Genomic DNA, 24,080 nt, shown 5'->3' with positions numbered 1-24,080 from the left:
GGTGAAAAACAAGCATTTGTGAAGCTGAGAGAAGATGGAAAATCAATGGGAGCCATGTCACAAACATTGGCCATGTCCAGTAGAACCATTTTGAATGTCCTGAAGAAGAAAGAAACCACTGGTGTAGTAAGTAACAAACAACGGGTAGATCAAGGAAGACATCAGCAGTTGGTGACAGAAACATTGTGAGAGCTGTGAAGAAAAACCCTAAAGCAACTAAACAATTGAGTTAATTAAGACATAATGTGAATACAGCCTTGAATAACAGAGAGGTTAGACCTCCTGTGGAAAACACTGTTATAAACTCATGTAAGAGAAATACATATAAACTAGTCAAATCTTTTGGGATTTTGAAAATAGTTGAGTGGTGAATCATTTGTATTTAAAGTTTCTAAAATCTCTTTTTTTAATGTTAAAGTCTTTTTTTTTTTCTTTTCAATTTTTCTTGTACTGGATTGTCACCAGCCACTGGTCAGATGAATCACCCTGAAGGGACTTTTTATTGGCATGATTATCTCACAGCTGAGATTTCACAACCCCCTGCCAATTCATCCACTCCTCACATTACTCACACTTTTAAGGTATTTATCATAAAACGCATTAGACTGTGCTCTCTTAACATTTTTTCCCTGTGGAGCCCATTTCAAGGCTCTGCCTGACTGCTTTTTATTTCGACACATCCGTGCAGGGACTGGATGTTGCACTGGCTTTCCTCCCATCCTCCACCAGACAGACACTGCTTCTTTGTTTCATGGTTGAGTGCAGCAATCATTACAGACTCTATGTCACTAGCTGCTTTGTAAAGTTACAGGTTAAAGGAACAACCACTAATAACCACTAGTACAAATAATAACCCTTGATGTATTGCCTAATCTAAACTGAACTTTGCTTCTTTTGTTTGTATGTGTGTATGGAGAATGTTACAATAATTACATTCAAAAGGCTCCTACACTTTGTCACAGTCTGGTAACTCTGGGGATGAATGAATAGCTTCTCAAAATAAGTAGCATTATCACTAGACCGGTTACTTAATCTAAATATCAGTCAATTTCATGCAGTTTAATGCAAAAGTATGTTATTATTTATGGAATATTAATATATAATAGTAAAAATGAATTTACATGTAGGTTTATGGCTGATTTAAATGATTAAATCAATGTTTAGTATTTTAAGAGGTCCATCACTTTTACCAAATATCTGTATCTCCATCAATTCTAATTACAAGCACAATTAAACCTTGATCGAGAGGAGACGGGGCCAGTAAAATAATAAGGAGCTGCAGCAGTTCTGCAGTAGCCTCTGTCTCTGGAGGGTGGGTAGGTTGTCTCTGAACAGCAGAGTGTGAAACACTGTGTCTCTGCACTAGTCTGTCTGTTCACCCTCCATTTCACACCTGGCACGGACACACACAAATACACACACACACACACACACTCATTCAACGCTCATTAAAATACTGCAAATGAAAGAAATATCAAGTTTATTGTGTTCACTACTTTGGTTTACACTTTGGGTTGATTTCATTTCCATGAGGCAACATTTTTTGTTCATGTTTTGAGCAGCAGAGTGTCCTCTCACACACAATAGGTCGCTCACCCATCTATCCCTTCTCAGCTGTGTTACTCCCCTGTATTATATATCTATGAATCTTGTCAGTGGTTTCCTGATGTGCTAAATTTATTTCCCGCCCATGGGACTCACTGCCACATTAGCTTCCTGATAGATACTGACGTTCCCATTGTGTAAGGCAAGTCTAATGAAATGATGATGATGATATTGACTGTAGGCTGCTTGCCAGCCCTTCCCCCCTCCTCTCCACATGCTATTCGTGCACACATGAAAATAATTTCTTTTTTACCCATTACCTCATATTTATTCAATCATCCAGAATTCAGCATTGGTAACATTTTCTTTTCTTAAATTGAAACCAAATGGAAAGCTTGCCTGACATTCAAAACAGTGATAACAGAATCAATTGTAACTCCTTAGGGCCTCTAACTTCTAAAATAATTATAATGGATTACACTTATCTAAATAGCCTCCTCTTATTGACTGCATGTCCATGGCTTGGTAGATCAGATAGAGTAAATTTTAAGCAGAAGATGAATTGTATAGAGACTGTAATGTGCCAGTCTCCAAACCTAATGTTGTGCTAGGTAAAGTTAAAAAGCTGCTTGTAAATGTCTTTGTTGGATATTTTCTGAAGTAATAAGCATGAGTTCAGGAGTAATTGCATTGCAGCTATCAAGTCTATGATGCTATATGAGCAAGGCAACCTCTGACACATGACAGAAATACAGTGCTAATGTTTTAAAGTAAGATCTGTTGTTTTCTGCAGGGTGACTAACAGAGAGTCGTAACTTTCTTCTCTGAATTTAAACTGCAGGACAGGAAAGTGTCTTTGCTGAAATGAAAGTGATAAACAGTAACACCCATGATGCAAACCTGTCCTGATGTCCAGCTCTGTTGCTCTGTCATCCAGGCTTTTCTAATTCACTTAACATTTCATGTTTTGCTCCCAGCACACCAGGTACATTATGTCTGCATAGAGCATTTATTTATTAGACAAAATGATTTGCAATAGGAGCTGATGTTTATCAAATTATGGACATTTTAATTTCTGGCCACTGGAACTGCCGTTGTTGCCTCTTCAGACTTTGTATCTGTCTATAAATGCCTGAACAAAAGTACAGTGCACTTCTTTGCAGCTTTAGCTGTAAATCCCTTGGAGGACGGAAGAAGTATAAATCTGAGAAAGCTATCCAGAACAGTGATCGCAGAGTTTTAAGGTGTCAGCAAACTTCAAGTTTATTTATCTGCTGCTTGAAAGAGTGAGTATCACCATGTGGACTACATTTCTTAGTGGTGGTAAATAATGGGCATAAAAATCTTTTACACCAAAGAATACTTAACAATTTAGGTTCTGAATTTGTAAGTTAGGGCAGCCAGTAACGGGTTGTCTATATGTATACAGTATTACTATCTAAATCATTAAATTATACATTTAAAAAATGCTAAATGAAACATGTGTATAAGTGTCAAATATTCCCTTTCCCCTTGCCCTTTGGTTGCAGTGTATGGACACTGTTTTATTATTTGTTTTGTCATTTTATGATCAGTGTGTGTGTTGCCAATAAGATCCTGAACCGTTCTTACCAGTCTTTCAAGAATAAAGGCCAAAAAAATTTAACTTTATTTCTACACTTCAGTCCTTTTTATCAGTCTTATCATTTCTTTTGAAACCAAACTTAATTTACTCATCTTAGAATATGGAAACACCAAAATGGAAAAGTGATGTCATCTGGTCTTATAAAATATAGACAGAATGCCATTATTCCACAGTCCACAACAAAAATAACAATTTAGATTTTAAATCTGCCATATTGTGGGGAAAATGTTGTCATGAAACAATATTCTGGCACTTAGACAACCATTCACTGGTGTTTGTTTAAATCTGTGGTGAATTTGAGGCTGTAAACAACCTCCATTGTTAAGCGCACCCACTATTCATGCCCTGTTTTGAGACTGATCTCACTGTTTTTCTTCTTCGAAACTTATCTCCTAATAGTCATATTAATAATAGTTGCTGTTCTCTTTCTCTATCGGCGTTTGCACACTTTAAGCAGGAGTCACAGTATAAAATAATAATTATCCTGTGATTATATGATTCATAGCGTTGCTCCATCAAACAATGCTCTAGCCGGCGCAGAAACTGACAGGATAACTGATGATTGATGAATAGAGTCACAATGCTGAGCAAGTTTATTTCGAATGATCTGATAAGAGCTGCTGCACTAGACATATATTCAATTACATATACATTACCTACTCCTTGAGCCCATGTTCTTTATGGTACTGATAATATCCCTGACTATCACTGTTCGATCACAGAGAAGACTTCACTATGTCACATCTTCCCAGGTTCTCGTTTCTGCTCTGACATGATTACAGGATCAAATCAAAGCATAAATAAAAAATAAAAACTAGTTTTAAAATGAATCTGAGGCTGTGATGATGATTATAGAAGTGTTTCGCTGTGAGGATCATTACTCACCTTCTACACATGTAAAGTATGGTCTATATACTGTACAACTAATCATACACTCGCAAAGAGCCTTGTTCAGGAAACTACAACAGGGAGGCAGAACTCTAAATGACTCCAAACACTGTCAGCACAAAACTGAACAACAATCTTAGAAACATAACACAAAAACAAAGGCAGTGTCATCTGTATATGTGTCACTCTGTGTGCAAGATATAAGAAATATAAAATATTTTTCTACAAGTTGAACAAATCTCAGTTACACACAAATGTCATGAAGTTTTATTCAAATTCAGTTGTACTTTTATTTAAGTTATTGTCACATACAGAAGAATTTGGAAGTGGTAAATTGGCATACTATACTTAATTAAACCTCAAAACCTGTAAAGTCCATGAGTAAATGTGATTTAAGTTCCATTAAAGACTTAAGACTTTAATCAGACGTAAATCACGAAAAAGAGCACAACCTCAGACTTGATTTACGTCATACTAGACTCCAAAAAGATATGACCTGATAAAAAAATATTCTGATCTCAGGATTTGACCTGGTAAAATGTCACAAGCCTTAAATGTCAAATCACTAGGTCCAGAGAATTTACCTCCAGCTACACTAAAACGACTTTTAACACAGTGTTCAAATAAAATATTTTAATTTCTCACCACTGAATCTTAAGACACAGGTTGAGACTCTTGTGTCACAAACTTACTAGTCTAGAGAGTCTTAACCATCCAGGGAACAGTGGTTTTATTTAGTCTTATTGTTTTTATTGCCTTTCAGTTTATTTATTATAGGAATTCATGGCGTTGTTTGTCATTACAGTTCCTAGTTATTCCACCTCTCATTCTTGCAGTATGTTCTTGACTTTGAATATTGGTCAGCCACTCTAAGGCACTTCATGCAGTATAATCTTAAGTCCCTTTAAACGTCACTTTCGAATTGCATTCTTGCTGTCTCACCATAACTGCTTTCACAATGTACAATGATGAGCAATAATTTAGTCTTGTGCAATAATTTACACTGTGAACTATTTAACACAGTCTTTTTAAATCTTTTATCTAATAGTTTTTAGTTTTTGTTTTTTCATAGTTGTATTATAGAGACAGCACAAGATTGCCAGTGAACATGTAGAAGATTTAGAAAATGATTATATAAAGCTCTGTATGAGAGTGTTAAAAATCTAATGTGCCATTTTCAGAGATTAATAATTTAGATTAAACCAGAGGAGTCATCCATCAGCCAGGTCAACCACGCCACCGCGGAAGTGCTGTGGAACCAGGAACCACATGAAAGACGGTGGATTACGGATATGACCTGCAGGAAAGCCGCCTGTTAACCCAGCACTGCTAGCACACCCTGACACTCGGGTTTCAGGGAAACATGGGGGGCTCTCAGAGCGTCGAGGTACCAGGAGGAGGATCTGAAGGATACCACGTCCTCAGAGTGAGTGTTTCGTGGTTTGTTATAGAGACCTGCCACAGAGAAACGCAGGAGCGGAGAGCTCTGTTAGCTCAGGTTTCAGTTCACCAGCTAGACGCCAGTGTGCATCCTTAATTCAACAGCAGTTGTATTATTTATTATTTATACTCACTTGTCAGTAAAACCTCATCGTCTTTGGAAGCTAGCAAACATTACCAGTTAGCGGTTAGCCAGACAGCTAGCTAACGTTAGCTGTCAACATTTCTGAATGAATGCTCGTCTTTGAAATGTTGGTGTTAACGCCCATATTCATTTAGCAGGTAAATTGTATTATTATTATCACTGACCTGTACGCCTGCTACATGTAGACTGCCTGCTTACTTAATGTAGTTATTAATTTCTCTTATATATGAAATGTATGGATTTATATAGTTATGACTTGACATGGTTAATTAGTATTCAGGCATGCGCAGTCGTCAGCAGCATCAGTGGAGTTCCTGTCTGTGTTGACAGGTCTGAAAAACCGGTGACACTGAACATTCAAGAAAAAAAATGAATAGTCTGACTTTTCAGTGTATATTAGAACTAGTAGTATATTGCACTTGATATTGATTATCAAATTAGCTGCTGATTATTTTTGTAGTAATCAAATAGCTGATTAGCAGTTGCAGCTTTAAGATTTAGGGACCAACTGATCATGTAGGGTATTGGTTTAAGTGTCAGTAATGACCTTATTAAGTAAATTAGTTATTAGGTTTTACTGCGTCTTTTTCTTTTTAATTGTGAAATTCTGTCACATCAGTACAACAGTACAAAAGTACAACAACTTAGATCTGTGCTGAGTTTTTGGGTTACATACAAATTAAATAAGCAGTGAAGTGTACTGGCTTAGGACTGTTTTATCTCATAGATTTGTATATTAAAATTTGTAGGTTTTCATGTGAACGAGGCAAATGCTAGAGAATAAATTAAAGTATTTCTTAAATGGCTGCTTGTAGCCTTTGTCAGTGTCTCTCTATGATCTGTTTCTAAGGCTCTATTGTCTTATCTTTACGACACTATTTTACAGGTGCAGGAGAATTCCCCCGGTCATCATGCTGGACTGGAGCCATTCTTTGATTTCATCATATCTATTTGTGACACTAGACTGGTAATCCTACTCTTATGTACATAATAAAACTTCCAGTAGCAGTTGCACATTCTTTAGATTGTCTCATACAACCACAAGTGTTACTTTTCTATGACTTGAACGCACTGATCTTTGATAGAACAAGGACAATGACACCTTAAAAGAGCTGCTGAAGTTGAACGTGGAGAGGCCCATCAAGATGCTGTTGTACAGTAGCAAGACGATGGCAGTGCGAGAGACGACGGTCACACCCAGCAACATGTGGGGCGGCCAGGGACTTCTAGGAGTCAGTATTCGTTTCTGCAGCTTTGAAGGGGTCAATGAAAATGTTTGGCATGTCTTGGTGAGTGAGGCAGTTTGACAATAAAATAATATATATGATTTTGGCTGTTTTTTTTATTAATGATTTTCAAATTATAAGGTTTTATCTGGATGAATACATCATATTTATTGCACTATATATAGTATATTGTATGTGTAATTAATTCATATTTGTACATGATCCAGTAGTTTTTTGTTTTTTTTCTATTACCTAATATGTTTATAAATGTTTTGATTTCAGGAAGTAGAGCCAAACTCGCCTGCAGCCCTGGCTGGTTTGAGGGCCCATGCTGACTATGTTATAGGAGCTGACACTGTCATGAATGAGGTACCTACTTTCCAGATTGTATGTAAAGTTAGCATAAAGTTGGCAGCAGGTTAAAGTACTGTGTAACTCTGCTCTCTGAACAGAGCGAGGATCTGTTCTCCCTTGTTGAAACCCATGATGGGAAAGAGCTGAAACTGTACGTGTACAACACCGACACAGACAACTGTCGTGAGGTGCTCATCACTCCCAACTCTGACTGGGGTGGAGAGGGCAGGTACAGAAATCATCCACCTACTTCTGTTCTTTCCTCAGTTGAATACAATGGCAGTTCATGTTTCTGTTGGAATTTTTGTTTGGGTTTGTTTTCTATGAAGAGAATTATTTTATTAACTAGGTTTCCTGTTTGAGTTTGGTGCTTAAATTTTTTTAGCTGTATTCATTTTACTATATTATAGTATTTCCCGTTTTTAGCAATGTGTGGTACATGTTTCAGTTTTACATTCTGTTGCTTACTGAGGGTTGAATGGAAAAGGAAAAGAAAATATATGGTGAAAATACTGCTGTCTGATCAACAGTCACTGACTAGACAGGTTTGTGAATTGTAGCAAGATATTTACTATTATACCAAGATTTCCTCTTTTATTTTTCACTGATAACTTCCTTTGGATTTTTCAATTTTTAAGGCTTCAGTGAAATGTTTTAGACATTTTCCCCCTCACAGTATTGATGTGTTTTCATCTCTTCAGTCTGGGATGTGGGATTGGCTATGGCTACCTACACAGGATACCTACACTGCAGTTTTCAGAGGGCAAAAAAATCAGTTTCCCTGCACAGACTCCTAATGACCCAGCTCCTCCACCTAAAGATGGATTCACAGAGGTAGTTCTGCATCTGCAGTGTTTGCAGCCAGACAAAAACATTATTTCAGCATCATCACAGTTTTAGGTCTTGTGAACATTTACTGACATTAAGTCGTTTTGGTCCCAGGTCCATCTGTCCGCTGTCATTCCAACTGTTCCGATTGCTGCTTCTTCTGCATCGACCGGGTTAGAGCAGCCCCTCGCCGGCTTGTCAGTCAGCTATAATCCAACCACTGTCCTTACTAATCTACAGACAGGTACATGATCATCCTGTGTGAATCGATGTTGTTACTGAGGCTATTCAAGTTAACTGAGGTTTTAATTTGTGCTGTTAAAGACAAATATATTTCGGAAAATTCATAAATTCCATTTAGATATCAGAATGTTGTCAAATGAGCTCAATTTGTTTTTGTCCTGTTAACATGTAACACGATGACACTTTTGGTAAACACGATTTCAGGAGCTTCTTCAGTTCCACTGCACAGCCAAGTACCCTCCCAGAGCCTTCCCCCATATGCCAATCCTGCTCCAAGACTAGCAGGTTAGTAGAAATTATGTTGGGGCTGTAGTTCCCCAGACCTGGTGCTACAGTCAGCTACTCTTTGAAACCCTAAATGTGGATGATATTACTCTGTTGACATTGTCTACTACTGTATTTATATACATATATAATATGTGTTGCACAGGTTTAATGCCTTTAAGTGGAGGTGTTTCTAATTTGCCAAACCTCAATATAACCTTGCCAGACATGACCCGGGTTGGATCACAACATGCAGGTATTGTACTCATTCTAGCTGTCAAGCATTGTAAATGATAAGTCTGGTAATATTGTCGGTCTTATGAAAAGATCAAAACAAACAATGAACCCATCCTGTTGTCATTGTCCAAAATCAGTGATGCACTTTGATCATAAAGAGGACCCTTAGGTCTATTTTATAGTTGATCCCAAATACATGTTCCTGCTGCAGTAAACACTTGTTAACCAAGAAATCAGTAGCAATAATCCAGCTGAATACAGTATCCCGTTTGAGTAATGAGTAGTCTTCACTGGGATTTGTTAACAATGAAAATACAGAATACAGCTTGGAGACGTTTACTCATTTCTGTTGCTGAGACATTTCATATTCATGAGAATAACAGGACCTTGGACTCATTAAACATGTTAAGTCTGTCTTAAAACAGGCCCATATGAATGCTCAAACAGTTGTTGCTTGCTTTATTATTAATCATACTGACATCCTTCCTAATGTGCTTCCAGTTTAAGTGGTGGGGCACCAAATCCACAGTTTTCATTCTTTGCAAAGCAGGATCCTGTCCATTTCAGCAAGTGGTGACCATCAAATTTCATAATTATGTTTTCCAATGTAGAATTTCCTGCAGTAAATGAACACAAAAGATTTTGCACTATAACAACACTTGAACTGAAATGAACCACTTGATCCAATTTACTTAAAACTACTGTGGCCTCACGTATTAGAAACTTCTCAGTACATTCTTGGATAGAACAGGGAGGGTGGATTTTTGCAGCGGGCACCTATTGTTTAAAGACAGAATTTACAAAACTGTAAACCTGTCTTGTTCTCTGAAAGTCATTTTGTCTTCAAATAACAAAATGCTGCAAATTCAAGTATGGTGTTCATGCAGTTAAGTTTTTTTTTTTTTGTATTACAATCTGCAGGTCTTCCACCGCTTCCTCCCCTCAACCTTCCCAGCGTGGTCCCCAGTGTTATGCTGCCTCCATCTGACTTTGTTCTTCCCCCCATCACTGCTAATGTAGCTCCTGCTGTTACACAAGATGCAACATCTCCGTTCAGCCAAATAACCAGTTCACTGACCAATATTCCCATCACACCACCAATGGCCACCTCTGAATCAATAAATATCACAATGTCTGCAGAGTCGTCGTAGCAGAGAGCACCATTTAAGGTTGTCAACATGCTCTCAGTCTGTACACAATATAACCAGTGTGTTAGTTGCACTTCAGTTGACAAATTGCTCCTACACACTGTCAGGATTACTGCGAGAACTCCAATATGTCTAGGTTACTGTAACTACACTGGTCTGCTCATATGCAGCAATTTCCTAAGACATAGGTGTCAAAAGAGAACCATCCAGGCAACTGTTGTTCTACACCTTAACAGGAATTTGTTGATGGGCAGTGAAAGGAAAAGTTGCAAGAGTCAGACTTTTCAGTAAAAACAAACATACACTCTTCAGCAGGACATTTTTTAAAATAGTTCATAGTGCCGTCACGAGTGAGACAAGCCAATGATGTGGACTTTTTGAACTTGGAAACAAAAAAAGTGTGAAATGTGTGAGAAGCCAATTAACTTTCAAATGTGCAAATACCTTTCGGTCTTTCGTTATGGGTCAAGTTACTTAAAGTCTTCAGGGGAAGACAGGGCAGCAACTTATAATTCTGGGGATTTGCCTTCCGTTTGCTTGCTGCAGAGCTGTAGCCATTACATACCTTGAACAGTTTTTGATTTGTACAAAAAAAAATATATATATATAAAGTGAGATATCGTTACCTTGATTAAACTAATGTATTTTCTCTAAACCTCTAACTTCCTGTATTTTTATGGTATCTGTTCAAGTTGTTCATGAGTTGAGCAACCTACATTGCTATTGTACCTTAGCAAAATGGTATCGAACATGGCCACATGGTGTCAGTGTAATCTCAGAAAATTAAGACAATATTAATAACTAGCCCCCTTTACTATTCAGTGTGTTATCAAATGCTTAGTATGGGTAATGAAATATATTCTGAGATACCATTTACTGGGAGAAAATGTTTCCTGGTATTTATTATTCACTCTTGGCAGAACTGTACAATTTGTACCCAAAGTGGAACATACAGCCCTTGAAGGAGTAAGAGCAACAAAGCAGCAAAATGAAACCACTCCAGGAAACCAGTTTTACATGGGAACAGTTTAACTCTTTGTACATATTACTGCTGCAGCTCATTTGAAAATTCACCTGTACAGCATATGCAGCCTCCAATTTATCTGTTAATTAATATTCCTGCATAGGATTTTACACATTGTAATTTTTCTACATTTGGTTACTTTGTGCATTAAACTTAAGTATGCTGCTCCACCTACATGTCACTAGATGCCACTTGTATGCTACACATTACATTCTCTTGGCTAAGTAACTCAAATTAAAGCCTAACATTTGTGAAAACAAATCGATTTAGCCAAATCAAAAGTGAAATATTTGCAGTTCTATGATGACTGTCCTCTTTTCACAGTTATTGAACTTCTAGCAGCTGAATCATTTGCACCCTGGCAGGACCATGTTATTTAATCTAAACAACGGGCTGCCAAGTCTCCCTTTGGCCCTTTAAGGCTTTATTTATCTGCAACATCCGAACGGAGAATCCAGTCACATTTTCTTCAAGGTACGTCGTCAGTTTCAGTGCTTTTGTCCGACCTTCAACATAATCTTCTACTCATGTCCTTTAAAAATGTTCATCACTGTCCCTTCATTGATCCTTCATTGATCAAGCCCTGGTAAACACAAGAAGCAGCCTGGCACAGGTCAGAGGAGGCTCTCCCCACCTGTGTCCTGCTTCTCTTGTTGCTGGCTGATTCTCTCATCAGCCCAACCTCCCAGGAGCTCTGCAGGTGTGGGAGCAACTTGGTCAGTTTGCCTTTCTCTCAAAGTTCAAGGCTGTCAGTATGAGATGATGCTAGAGGATGCTGGTCCTGAGCCAGCAGCACTCATCTGTAGATTTCCAGAGGAGCTTGATCTCCGCATGTGAGGGAGCAGGTAGGGGTCACTTCCCAGCTGGTGAACGTCGATCCGGTCCTCCTTCCTGTATGCCAGACACCGCCTTATGAAGGCCTGAAGTGGGGACGAACAGTATCAGCAGTGTTGTTTTAGAATAAGTCTGCCCTTGATAATACAAAACATTTTTAAGTTCACCTACCTTTGCTTCATTACTGGCAACAGGCTTCACGGGGAACTGGACATCAGTAGCTTTGAGTATGGTGTTCTCCTGCAGGATGTCCTGTTGTGACTGGTTGTGGCCAAAAGGCTGAAAAAGAGGAATAGTGCCTAACAATCAAGAATACATGGCAAACAGGTTTAGGGGAATACTATGTGTTCCTCTCCTTACCTTCCTTCCATACAGACACTGGAAAAAAATAACACCCACAGACCACACAGTCAACCTTATTGGAGATCTTTGGAGGCTCTTTGCCAACCACAAAACATTCAGGAGGCAAGTACCTGGTGAGAATAAGAATTATGTTTAGTATCTGTACTAGCTGCCTGCTGTTCATTTCAATGTTTAGTCCTGGAAAGTAACTTTTTAATCAGTTACAGTAACTAAGAGCAAAGACGTATTTCACCCTTACTCAAGCTTTTTAATTCTGTGTACTTGTTAAAAATGATTTTTACAAATAAAACATAAAATCAGTTTAGAACATATGCTGCAGATTAAAACTACTACACGGTACAGAAAATGGTTCCACTTGGAATAACTGCACAGTAAAGTACTGCTAACATGTTAATGGAACACAGACTGGGACCAATTTGCAAAACCAGTACTTTATCCTTTGGTGTTTGTTTATAAAAACTCTAATGCAGGATTTATAGTAAGACACTGCTGCTTTAGTAGATGATGTGCATACTTCCTTCATGACTTATGTGATATTTGTACTGTAGAAATTTCTACTGACCAATAGGTGCCAGCACCCTGTGATGTCAGGTCCATCCCGTCTACACCATAGTTGTCATCATCCATGATTTTGGACAAACCAAAGTCAGTGATTTTTATTTCCCCACAGGCTGTGCCGTCCACTAACAAGATATTTCCTGAAAGAAAAAAAAAAAAAAAACTAAATAAATCCGCACTAGAATAAAGAAACACTCCTTTAAAAGAAACTGGTTTACAGTGGAATAAGCGATAATATAAGGGTTTGATTACCTGGCTTAAGGTCATAATGGATGATAGGGGGTTTGATTTCATTCAGGTATTTTAGTGCATTCACAATCTGCATGACTATAGACCGGGCCTCTTTCTCAGACATTAGCTTATGCTGCTTCAAATAGAAATCCAAGTCGTTGCCTTCACAATACTCCATAACAGTGCAAAACCTATTAAAAAGGAAAACAGAATTACTGGGAATTGCAGCCTCTTCTCATCACAGACCAACTCAAACGTTCACTAAATGCATGACAGAGAGTGACTGACGTGTCTGTGTCCAGTGAGAAATAGTCATAAAGCTTCACGATTCTGGGATGGTCCAGCTCTTTGTGTATTCGGTACTCTCGGCATGCATGTCTGTAGACAGAACAATAATCATGTTTTTGTTAATAACCAAAGCAGAAAGATGAAGGTGCTTCATTCTGCGTGGACAGGATGTGGGGCTTATGGAGAGAAATAATACACTGGCAGCAAAGGACATCAGAACAACTTGTCTACTGGAAGTACAACACAGTATTTGAAACACTAATTATAGTATACTGCAGCTGAGGGTACATATTTCCAGAGACCAACATACTTGTGATAGTTCTCTTTTTTCTCTTCTCTCCAGTTCTTGTTGAGTTGGTGAATTTTCACAGCAGCGTATCGTTGCTCAATCAAGTCAAAAGCCTGTACAACATACATACAAATGTTAACTCATATAATAGGAAAGACACACTTGCTTTTTATGTTAAAACTGTGTTTTAATACTTAATGACTTACTTTGTAAACTTCACTAAAGCCCCCTCTCCCTAGGAGGTGCAGGAGCAGATACCGTTCATTTAATGTTGGGTGATCTTTAAATCTTTGGATGGGGAGTAAGAGCAAAGGAAACTGATTAAAATTACAGATACAAACCCATTTGATATCACCACTCTAACTCTGGATATTGGCCTCATCATGTTTCAATGTCAATGCGGTAACTGTCAAGGAAATTCATTCAGACTCACTGTGAGCTGTCTTCATTATTTATTCTCTTCAGCTCCCGAATGTGAAGGTTGCGCACTCTCTCCAGACGTTCCAGCTCCGCCTGGATCTCAGCTTCTTCCTATAAATGATTCAAGCACACAAACACACAAATGCACAGAAGAAACTTCAGAATACCGACTACAAGGAGAGGAGCTCATCAAAACCCACTTGTACACAGATGACTAGTTCTGTATTAAATATTAACGGTTGACTTGTTACAAAGTCTGTCAGGGGCCGTCTGTGATGCTTATTCAATGGGAAAACAATGGATACACAGACAAACTACAGGCTCACTCATTCCTTAGGGTGATTCACACAAAAGTAACAGTCATTCGGCTCAGGAAACAAGATAATCAGGTTGAATTTGTCCAGATTATCCTCATATTGACAACATTTAAGAATTCACTGACTCCAATTGTGTTTCAACCTCTAAACTGTGAAATTGCCATTTAATATAGTCTGTGGTGGGTAAATTCACTAACTCATGAAATTAGTTAATGCATAAGGTCGTGTCTATTGTTATACTCAAATGAAGGCTAGTTCAAAACCCAAATTAATCAAACTGTCTAAGTCCAGCATTTAACAAACCTTCTTTAGATGTCCAAGTCGCAGTTTGAAGATCTCTTCCTGTTCATGGTACTCTGCTAGTGTCAGCCTTTTCACAAGGAGAGAAATACTCGTTTGTTATTAACAGAGTCTTAATGTTAACTCAGAGGACTAAAATCAGTTAAACAACACTTACAGCTGAGGTAGGCTGGGTTTTAGAAAGGGATCACTTTCTGCTCCATTCACTGCCTTGGTTTTGCGTTGCTTTGGCTCCGAGTTTGTGGTTGGTGCTTGGGAATTGCTAGAGGATGGAGGTTTCCTCTTGGCTAGAAGTTTCCTCTGCCTCTCAATATCCTCTCTCTGTTGGTTTATCCACTCTTGCTGTCTGCAGATGGAAAAATGTGTTTTTGTTCAAATAAAAATGATCTTATCAAACCCTTAATTAAGACCATAAGAAAGATGAACAGTAGCACAACTGTGAGGGCTGTGTGTGAATTTCCCAAGTTGAATCTGATCCACCAGCTCAGAATATTTGGGGCAGTTAGGGTTGTGGTCTTGTGTCCCAAGTGGGTAGCAGCTGCCTAAAACTAAACCCTTACAATACTCTACGTGCAATGATGGAGTGGCCATCAGGAGAAAAGGGACACACGTCATTCCGCAATGTAAAGGCAGCGAAGAGAAAAATATATACAGTGGAGACATCGATAGAGCTGGTTCATGGTAATCAACCCAGTTGAGTTGGCAGTTCAGCCCACCGTGGTTCAAGGCAGATGTTATCTCAAGTTGAAGATGTCAGATTAACACATTTAAATGCTTAAAGGTTGCTGAAACACCATGTATTACACAGATTAGATTTTACAACTTTAGATTGTCATTATCATTTTTTCTAGCAATCCCAAGCTAAACTGTAGAAACACAGCTTTCATGTTAGAACATGTGCTGTGCTACAGGATTTTTTTGTTGCCATTTGTAGATAGAGCTACTGTGTTAGCACCTGGGCTGTGCTGTCTCTATTAAAGTGAATCAGCCGTCAGTAGGCCAGAGTGATGGATTTCAGGCCTACTGAACAGAGAAATACTTTTATTCATACATTCGATACCATCTTATACTTCTTTTGAATAAATTGTATCACAATACAATATGATGCTCTAGATGTATATTAAAAGTTGTGTGCTGAGTGCCTATGGCAGTATGTTAATTTTCTGTAAGTTACCAATTTGGTATCAGTCAATGCACTGTTTGTAAAGCCTATTGGACACCACCACCTCCTTATAGATAGAGAGATAGATAGATGGATGGATGGATTAGGATTTTTTTACATAGATATGGAATCATATGACTGCCTTATTCTACTGTGTTTACTGAGTTATGTGCGATACTTATGATGTGATGGTGTTATGGTAAGTGATTTTATAACAACAAAACTTTGCTCTAATAAAGGAATCACTGATATCTTGTAATATAATAATGTATGTCAAATTCATTTGAAATAACTTGCTGTAATGTGAAAAGGCTTAAATAAAAAAATACAGACATAGTAACAAAATGGTGAAGAATTGTTTTTCCTGAAGGGCACAATCTCAATAAAAGTCTTACTTCACGAGGTTTTGAAAGGCATAACCATCTGTCCACTGTTCTGTGAATGAGGCTCCATGTCTCACTGTAGTAAAATGGCCTAAACGTAGTCTATCCTGCATACTCTTCTCCCGACAGGCCTGCTTTTCTTGAGTGCTCTGTAGAACAACAGATAACAGGGGTTGCATAAATAGTCTGAATGTGTGTAAATGTTGAATGTTCATTAAAGTCAAAGAAAAAACAATATTTACCTTTTCTATAAGCAGCTTCTTGCTCATGGTAATGCATTTATTCAAGCGTTCCTTGTACTTTTCAAGTAATTTTTGTTGTTCGTCTATCTGTCTCCTGAGGTCACAGTTTGTCTATGAAGCAGAAAGAAACATTTCTTCAGCAGCCACACAAATTCAATTATACTCCCAATCCACTAAGTATTTGAAAGAAAATAAAAATAAGTTTATAATGTTAACAATTATTTAAAAGTTTTTACTAAACATTTCTCTGGCAAATTAAGTTCAATTAGTTTTGCACTACTTTAACAACACAGACCAGTGAAGCCTTTGTGTAACGTGTCAAACACCTAATATCTCCTTACCCTTAGCAAATCATCTATCCTCCCCTCCTTCTTCTCAAGGTCTAAATTCTTAGTGCTTTCAAGGGCAGCCAATTTCAACACTGTAAGGTCAGTCTAGAGTGGAAAACAACAAAAGAACATGTTTTAAAAAAAAAAAATCTCTGCAGTCTTAAACATTTGAAAGTAACTACAAAAATCATCCCCCTCACCTGAACCATTTTGACTGCTAGTTGCTTTGGATGTGTTATGTGGTCCCCAAAAGACAGACTAGTAGGAGATGAACTATTTTGTCTAACCTGCAAAAGAGGAGACAGCACTTCTTTAATGACAGGGTGATGCCAACAAAATGGGGCAGCAAAAGAGATTTTGAAGACAAGATTTGTACTTACAGCAGTGCCCTGAGTGGAGTGGGAATGTGAATTCTGGGGCGAACGTATCACTGATGGGAGACCTCTCACAGGACTGGACCCATTTCCTCCCTGGAACTGAAAGATAAAGAGATGACAAATTATATTACTGACTAACACTTGGTAACAGTGGACCTGTTGTTTTACAGACAGGACATTAATTATGCCTCACATGTGGAACAAAGACTCATTCAACACACTTATGTTCAATGACAGAAAGTAGAAATCTTACATCAAAATAATCACTTATTTTGGGTCCTCGCACAATCGATTTTCCTGTAAAAGGAAAAGAAGGAAAAATGTGTTGAAATAATTTAAGAGAATAGAGCAGTAAGACTGGGCCAAAGTAAAACCAGTTTAACATAAAAACACTAGCCTTGGCTGCTTTCTGATTGGATCTCAGGTTTCCTTTTTCTGCCTCTGGTCGTTTCAGACTGTTTCTTCTCTGGAGTCTGAAAAAGGAACTTTATTAAAACTTTCTTTTACAAAACACTATATTTTTTAAATATATACACTGAATTAAATAAAACACTCACTCATGCACAAACACTACTGGACTGGTTAGCAATCCAAACATGAACATGAGATTTTACCATACTTTATACCTACCGAGTAAGCAGGGGAACTGCCTCTTTTCACATCCGACCCCTATTAAGTTAGAAAATAAAGTGGGAAACAATGAGAAAGAATCTGTTAGTAACAAGAAGATAATTTCTACTATGTCAGTACTTCATTACTTTTTCACTTTAATTAATTGGGACAGATACTCAAATTGGTGATAAATTGGTGATCTTCTGGTATTTCACACATTTCACGATCACTACATCCAACTTTGTGCAAGTTATTTGTCAACAGGTGCTGGTTTTGTCTGACTGTCACTTGTTCATCACAGTATCAATGTCGCAAATACGTGCTGAGAAGTTGCATCCAGTCTGAGCAGTAAATATGTTTCCTTGTTTTTAATAATGTCAATGTATGTTGCTGCAAAAACTAAAAGAAAAATCACACAGGCAATTCTACATCTGCAAAACATAAAAGACCTGGGAAAGCATGTGTTTGTGTACTGCTAGAACATAAAATACGGGACATAAACATCTAGTGTGAAGGCGTAATTAATGCCAGGACACAACATGGTGGTTAGTACCCTCTGTTGTGTCAGTGCAGTCCAAAGGACCAAAGGTCACGTAGCCAAATGGACATGCAATTGATTTAGGAAGTCTATGAAAGATTGGTTGTACACAGTGTCTGGATGATAGTAATAACGTTATAGCCATCAGATTCAAATTCTGCCGCCCCCAAAAAAGAGAGAGCAGCTTAGTAATACAGCAGCTATTTTTAAAACTCTAGCTCTCAGAACAGCTTCTCAACAGGAACTGATTTGCATGAACCATCTCTCTAAAAGGCACAAATCACTTCCAATCATTTTATGTATATCAACAATCTATCCAAAAACTCTTTACTCCATTTCAAAACTCTAACTCCAGACCAAACAGTTTTCAGACAGGCACTGCCACCCTGAACTTATCTAGACATAACCCAGAGATACTGTATGCAAGTGCAAATGTCCAAATCAGTTGGACCAGACCCTATCAGCTCCTTAGTATAAAGTCTATGTGATCTCCAATTGAGCCCAATATGTGAAATCACAGCAACCAAGTGGGTGCAATATGTGATTATTATCATGTGATTGACGCTCCTTCGAGGTCCTGTACACAAAACACAGCAATTTATGTCAGTGAAGATTCTCAGTCATCCAGGTGACGTTATCTGGAGGTTGAGTCATGGCAACTGAGCTTCCTTCTTGTTAGGTCGAAACGTTTCACTACTGATCCAAGTAGCTTCTTCAGTCTGGGGATGGTGGTTAAAGACCACAAATTTATGTAGCATAGTTTTGCCATCAAGTCCTGTCTTCTCCTTAATGCTCTACAGGAACCACTCCTCACTTAAAGCTAACAGTATATCCAGTACGTAAGAACGTGTGCGACTCGGACAATCTCCTGCAACATGTGTGAAAGAGCACCTCTGGACATTGTCCTGAGATTATATCAGAGGACATTGCCACTCATTAACTCGGTTGTTCTCCATAGCAGTAAGCAAAAATATTGTGAAATGGCTCTGAAAGTAACCTATATAACCAACATTTGTCATCTTTTTGAGAAAAAACAAAATCTAGTAATTGTTAAGAGGTTTTCCAAGAACGACAAAGGATTTGGACCTGTACCTCTGACTCCTTGTCGCTTGAAGATCCCAGACTTCCAAAACTGTGATTTGAACATTCATTATTGGTCAAACCCTGGAAAAAAATGTTATTTTAGCATGAGATTGAAAATGGTATTTTGACCATTGAACACTGAGATAACTGACAGTGCTAAATATTCACTCACTTTGGTTCCCCCACTTGTGCTGCCAGTGCTGCCCCCTGTGCTGCCGCTGACCCCGCCCATAAAGCGTGCCTCCAGCAGCTCCTGTCTCCGGGGGTCCAGGCTGTGCAGCTCCTCCATGGTGCCTGCGAGGATTAGCAACAATTCACAGCAAGACTCAGTTATTCAAGAATCATCTTAACTGTAGCCAAACTGCCCACTCAAGAGCACAAGAGACAGTAGCAATGGGTTTAAGACAAATTTAAAAAAAAATAATTTATAATGTCAAACCCTAAGAGACAATATTTTAGTCTAGACCAGAATATAGGGCAAGACCAAATGTATGCCCATTCCCTAGTAACATTCATGACAAAGGCAGGTTTCATTCTACAGTCGTTTAGCACAGAGGAGATAAGCAGGGTTCTCATCTTGTTTACACACATTAGCACTACCTAATCTGCTCATAGCAGCTAAAAACTATTGCTAACAGCAATAATGAAACTGCTCATCCAAAAAAATTTGTTACTAGTCAAAAGCGGAGGACAAGTTTAGAAGTAACAAGCATTTCTGTGCTACATCACTATTATCATGAGAGTCCAAGAGCAATGTTAGGACTGCTGGGCAATGATGAATTCTGTGCCCCTGTGGGACTGTTACGTGAGCTCCCTGGGCTTCAGTGCTGCTGCAGACTCTGAGGGGTCTGCCCACTAAACCTGTGCTTTAATGAGACGACCATTTTGAATCCGCAAAGAAATATGGAGCCTTGCCACTATATCAGAGAGTAGTAGAGAATAGGGATTTCTGACTGACAAGTAACTAGAATAAAATCCCAACCAGTATTAATAGATTCGTCTTGTATTAGTTGTTCATCTACAAACACAATTAACTTGTTTAAGATCTTTCTGGATATTTTTTGACTCTAAACACATAAACACATTACGTAGCTGGTTTTGCCGCTTACAGTGACAGACTGGAGCTCATTTGAATTAACAAAGATTAGTCAAATGATGAATACATGCATCAAATCTAGACAAACATTCTCTTAACCACCATTTACATATACTCACATATCAACTAAGACTGCTGCATATGCTGGTGTTCATCTAAAAAAAACACTTGCAGCATTTGAATAGGTGAATGAAGAATCAAAATGGTGAAATACAGAGTACAGACAAGTGTGAGGAGGAACGCTTTGAAACCATCTTATACACCCCAAGACAAATGTGACTTCAGTTAATCAAGTCGCAGGGGCCATTTCAGCAGTACTCCAGGGAACTGACACAGAAATAAGCTGTAGTGATATGAAGATTAAAATCTGCCTTAGATATAAGAGAACAATAGGAAAACAGCTCTAATCACAACAAGCCTCCCATTTGTTTGAGACAAGCTTTTTTTTTTTTTTTCATAAAATTACTGCACAAATGTACCTAAGAAAGATAAGTCATGGAAAGCCAAATACTACTAGTCTGTAATGTCAACCTTCCTGTTAAGATATGGTATAAATAAATGAATAAAACCACAGACACAAAGTTTAACATCTCGAAACAATGTTTAGTCATCTTAGAAATGGACTGAGTTTGGATTTTGAATTTTGTACATACTAAACGTCGCGTAACACATTAGTAGTATCTAAACAAAAAGCCATTCATCATATCATGTAACACAAAACACAGTGTCTGCTTATGATGCTATGCCTTACAATGCAGCTGCAAGAATACCAGACAACTTCAGCGTGTAAATAAAACAATATGTGCTCTAACAGGTGGGACACTGCCAAACTATGTAATTAATATCATCTTGCAGCGGTGGCACAAGAAAGATGATAATTAAAAAAGCATAGAATAGCTCCTGTTTCTCATTCAAATCATTATTATGATCATCATTATTATCAAATATGTCTAAATGAAACACCACCTAATATACACCACAGGGATTGTTTTGGACACATTTACTGTTTAGAATTTTTTGACAAAATATTTGACTAATAAACTTGTTAGTCACACATCTACTTCATGGGATTTTCCAAAAGCCAATTTACTGACACACATGCTTATTATACTTGGTACATCATATGAAACTGTGTATAGAATGCAGTACAGAGGAAAGTCCAGCAAGACAGAAGCAAAGGAAATGGAAGCCACATTCAGCCCTTTTCCAACGTAAATTCAATTATTGGCAGCATACAATCGTCCAAAGAAATGAACTATTCATCATCATTAATGATGCGCATCCACGTTATAAGTGGACTTAAGATAACAGCATTGTGGTTTACTAACACACTCCCTGCCAAGCTAAACTGTCTATCATAACCCTCTTTCACTGTTTTATTTTAACCACTAACAGTGATTATATTTTCCAGAGTTTGACAGTGTAACTCAAACTCTGCCATCACCATTTTAATATTAACTAGACTCTCACGCTCAGAGATCCTTGTACGGGTTTGTAAAGCACTGACAGGATAAATCTTAGCAACAATCACGCAACCAGTCCATTTCCTTTTCCTCTGAGACAATAAAGTGGCCCGTCACATTTCTCATGATGGGTCTGTGACTTCTAATCAAATTTGTGGTTTATTTTGCCGACATCCTCTCCTGCAGTCGTCTGTCTTATACAACTATGGCATGGAGGCTGCTTGTCTTTAATGAACGTGGCATTTTGTTGTACTGAAAAATTTGCCTTGTGACCACATCAACATACAGACACAGTTTTCTCACTTCCTTCCTAACCTTTTCATATAAATGACACAATTATCACCCTTCGCCCTCACTACAGTTTGACTAACTAAGTGTTAACTCGTGTAGCAAAAAAAAGAAAACACTGGTATGTCCAGTGTTACTTCATCACAACTTCAACAGGCAATACAATATTCAGTGGTAGCAGCTGCAGGCGTTCACATTAGTGCACATATAAAACTATAATCTTTTTGAGAAGTCTTCCTGCTTTTTTTTTTTTTGATTTGCAGTGATAAAGTTGTAACCACATCTCATCCGTCACCCAGAATGTTTGCAAGTTTCACATCATAGATACAAATCAGCTGTGTCGTCTCTCTTAAGGATTTCCCTTTGTTTCAAGCGTGAAGGCCTCAGAGCATAACTATTATCTATATTGAAGCCCCTGCAGGAACAAGCAGTTGAACCCTTACAACCCTTGCTGTGGATGTCATTTTAACTCCATGCTGCTCAGCAGAGTGACCACCTGTTTATGGCAGACACTTGGAAAGACTCAGAAATCTAGGTGGGATTACTACGACCTAGCTTCATCAACTACCAACTTTAAAAAAAAAAAAAGCGCAATCTCTAATATTTACAAGTGACATCCTACATGTGCAGCCATCACTGTTCAATCCCAATCACTGCATGTTGATGCTAAGCACTGCAAAGGCTACCTACATTTCCAAAGCTAAGTAAAAGTTCTCCATCATTACAAAATGCCTGGGAGATTTAAGTGACAGCAACATATGTTCACCACAGAAGACCAAATGTGCATCACTCATTTGACTGCGTATGTGTTAGCATGCAGCATAGCCCAAAGCTGCTTGTGTCCCATGGGGGGTCCCTTCAGTTTTTGTTAGGGTGTTGCATAAACACACGCCACTTTACGCTAAGTTACTAATACTAAGAGGTCAAACAAGGCTGCCTACCATCCAGTGAAGTAGCATCTCTAGCACAGGGCTACGTTACAGCCCACAGCATAGCCTACACTTCATGCTGGACTCACACTGTGATGTTTAAAGCCTGTCTGAGACTATTTCTGTAGCGTTAAGATGATGACAGATGCACACATATTGTTAACACTGCAGGAAAACACCACTCAACACACACACACACACAATAGAGAACAGTGCGGTGCATCTACTACTTACATCACTTGCTACCAATCCAGTGATATAACATTAACCATCACCAGAGACTGTTTGATTTCATAGCTTGCTGTTGCAGATCAATTTTAGGTCTGTCGCTAACTTGACTAGTGTTTGCTCTTACAACGACAGCATGCTTAAAGACAGATGCACCGACTGTAGCCGTAACCTTTCAGCTGTGGTAAAGGGTTATCGCCATGATGCACGTCTTCGTCTTCAGGTTAGTGCACTGGCCTGAGCCCAGAAACACGGTCCTGTCTTCGGAGCTAGTAGCCAAACAGGCTCAACGGACTTTGGAGCTGACGCGTTACTGTAACGTTAACGTTAGCTAGCGAGCAGGTTTCGCCACCAATTTGTTTGGTCATTTTAATCCATTTCCCTTACACCCTGCACACAATGACGCCAGCCGAACAAATACAAGAGATATATGGTTTTAAAAATGTTTCACGATACCTTCCCGGGCCTTCACCACTGCCGTGGTATGTTGCTGAAAACACAGTCCGTATTGGGGACGTGGAGAGCTGGGACCAAAGATGGCGTCCCCTCCAAACTTCCACTACTTTGGACACTCATCAAGCTACTTTTCGTGTGTAGGTGCTGCAGCGCACACGGTTACTCTTTCACACTGGTCGTGAAATTAACCGGCTGGCGTGCCACGGTGGTTTTTACATGGGTACAGCGACTGCCACGCAGTGAAAACGTACAATAATGTGATATTTTAGGAGACAAACCTCTTCACCCCTCGGCAGCGCGTCCTGGCTCCAGGACTACCTCTCCGTCT

At 38.6% G+C, this 24,080-nt stretch overlaps 2 protein-coding genes across 3 annotated transcripts; one reads left to right on the top strand and one right to left on the bottom strand.

Moving 5' to 3' along the window:
• Positions 1 to 5,322: 5,322 nt before the first annotated feature.
• Positions 5,323 to 10,531, top strand: gorasp2 (golgi reassembly stacking protein 2). Of its 2 annotated transcripts, XM_026376339.1 has the most exons (10): positions 5,323 to 5,483; positions 6,529 to 6,609; positions 6,728 to 6,931; positions 7,151 to 7,237; positions 7,321 to 7,451; positions 7,924 to 8,056; positions 8,165 to 8,294; positions 8,498 to 8,578; positions 8,724 to 8,813; positions 9,716 to 10,530. In XM_026376339.1, the coding sequence occupies exons 1-10, from the start codon at positions 5,421 to 5,423 to the stop codon at positions 9,943 to 9,945; spliced, it is 1,230 nt and encodes a 409-aa protein (XP_026232124.1). In that variant the 5' UTR covers positions 5,323 to 5,420; the 3' UTR covers positions 9,946 to 10,530. The 2 variants fall into 2 exon arrangements, with proteins under 2 accessions (XP_026232124.1, XP_026232125.1); XM_026376340.1 differs by lacking the exon at positions 8,724 to 8,813 and having other exon boundaries at positions 9,716 to 10,531.
• A 259-nt stretch (positions 10,532 to 10,790) lies between these two features.
• Positions 10,791 to 24,074, bottom strand: tlk1a (tousled-like kinase 1a). The gene is given in 25 exon segments (XM_026376337.1): positions 10,791 to 11,886; positions 11,972 to 12,079; positions 12,161 to 12,208; positions 12,210 to 12,273; positions 12,726 to 12,861; positions 12,974 to 13,143; positions 13,241 to 13,330; positions 13,551 to 13,642; positions 13,736 to 13,817; positions 13,963 to 14,060; positions 14,570 to 14,636; positions 14,724 to 14,912; positions 16,124 to 16,260; positions 16,354 to 16,464; positions 16,695 to 16,787; positions 16,883 to 16,969; positions 17,063 to 17,158; positions 17,313 to 17,356; positions 17,457 to 17,532; positions 17,690 to 17,728; positions 19,302 to 19,373; positions 19,465 to 19,586; positions 23,753 to 23,795; positions 23,797 to 23,829; positions 23,831 to 24,074. Coding segments are annotated over 25 exon segments (2,310 nt in total). The 5' UTR covers positions 23,873 to 24,074; the 3' UTR covers positions 10,791 to 11,715.
• Positions 24,075 to 24,080: the final 6 nt, after the last annotated feature.

Source organism: Anabas testudineus, chromosome 21 (genome assembly GCF_900324465.2).
Source record: "Anabas testudineus chromosome 21, fAnaTes1.2, whole genome shotgun sequence".
NCBI lineage: Eukaryota > Metazoa > Chordata > Actinopteri > Anabantiformes > Anabantidae > Anabas > Anabas testudineus.
Note: the sequence above shows the minus strand (reverse complement) of the source record. Positions and strands in the feature narration are given on the sequence as shown.

Bases quoted from the DNA above. Each gene is read 5' to 3' on its own strand.
- gorasp2 (XM_026376339.1), top strand. From the start codon at position 5,421: ATGGGGGGCTCTCAGAGCGTCGAGGTACCAGGAGGAGGATCTGAAGGA. The intron at 6,932-7,150 runs GTGAGTGAGGCA...TTTTGATTTCAG, and splicing joins AAAATGTTTGGCATGTCTTG to GAAGTAGAGCCAAACTCGCC. The intron at 8,814-9,715 runs GTATTGTACTCA...TACAATCTGCAG, and splicing joins GGTTGGATCACAACATGCAG to GTCTTCCACCGCTTCCTCCC.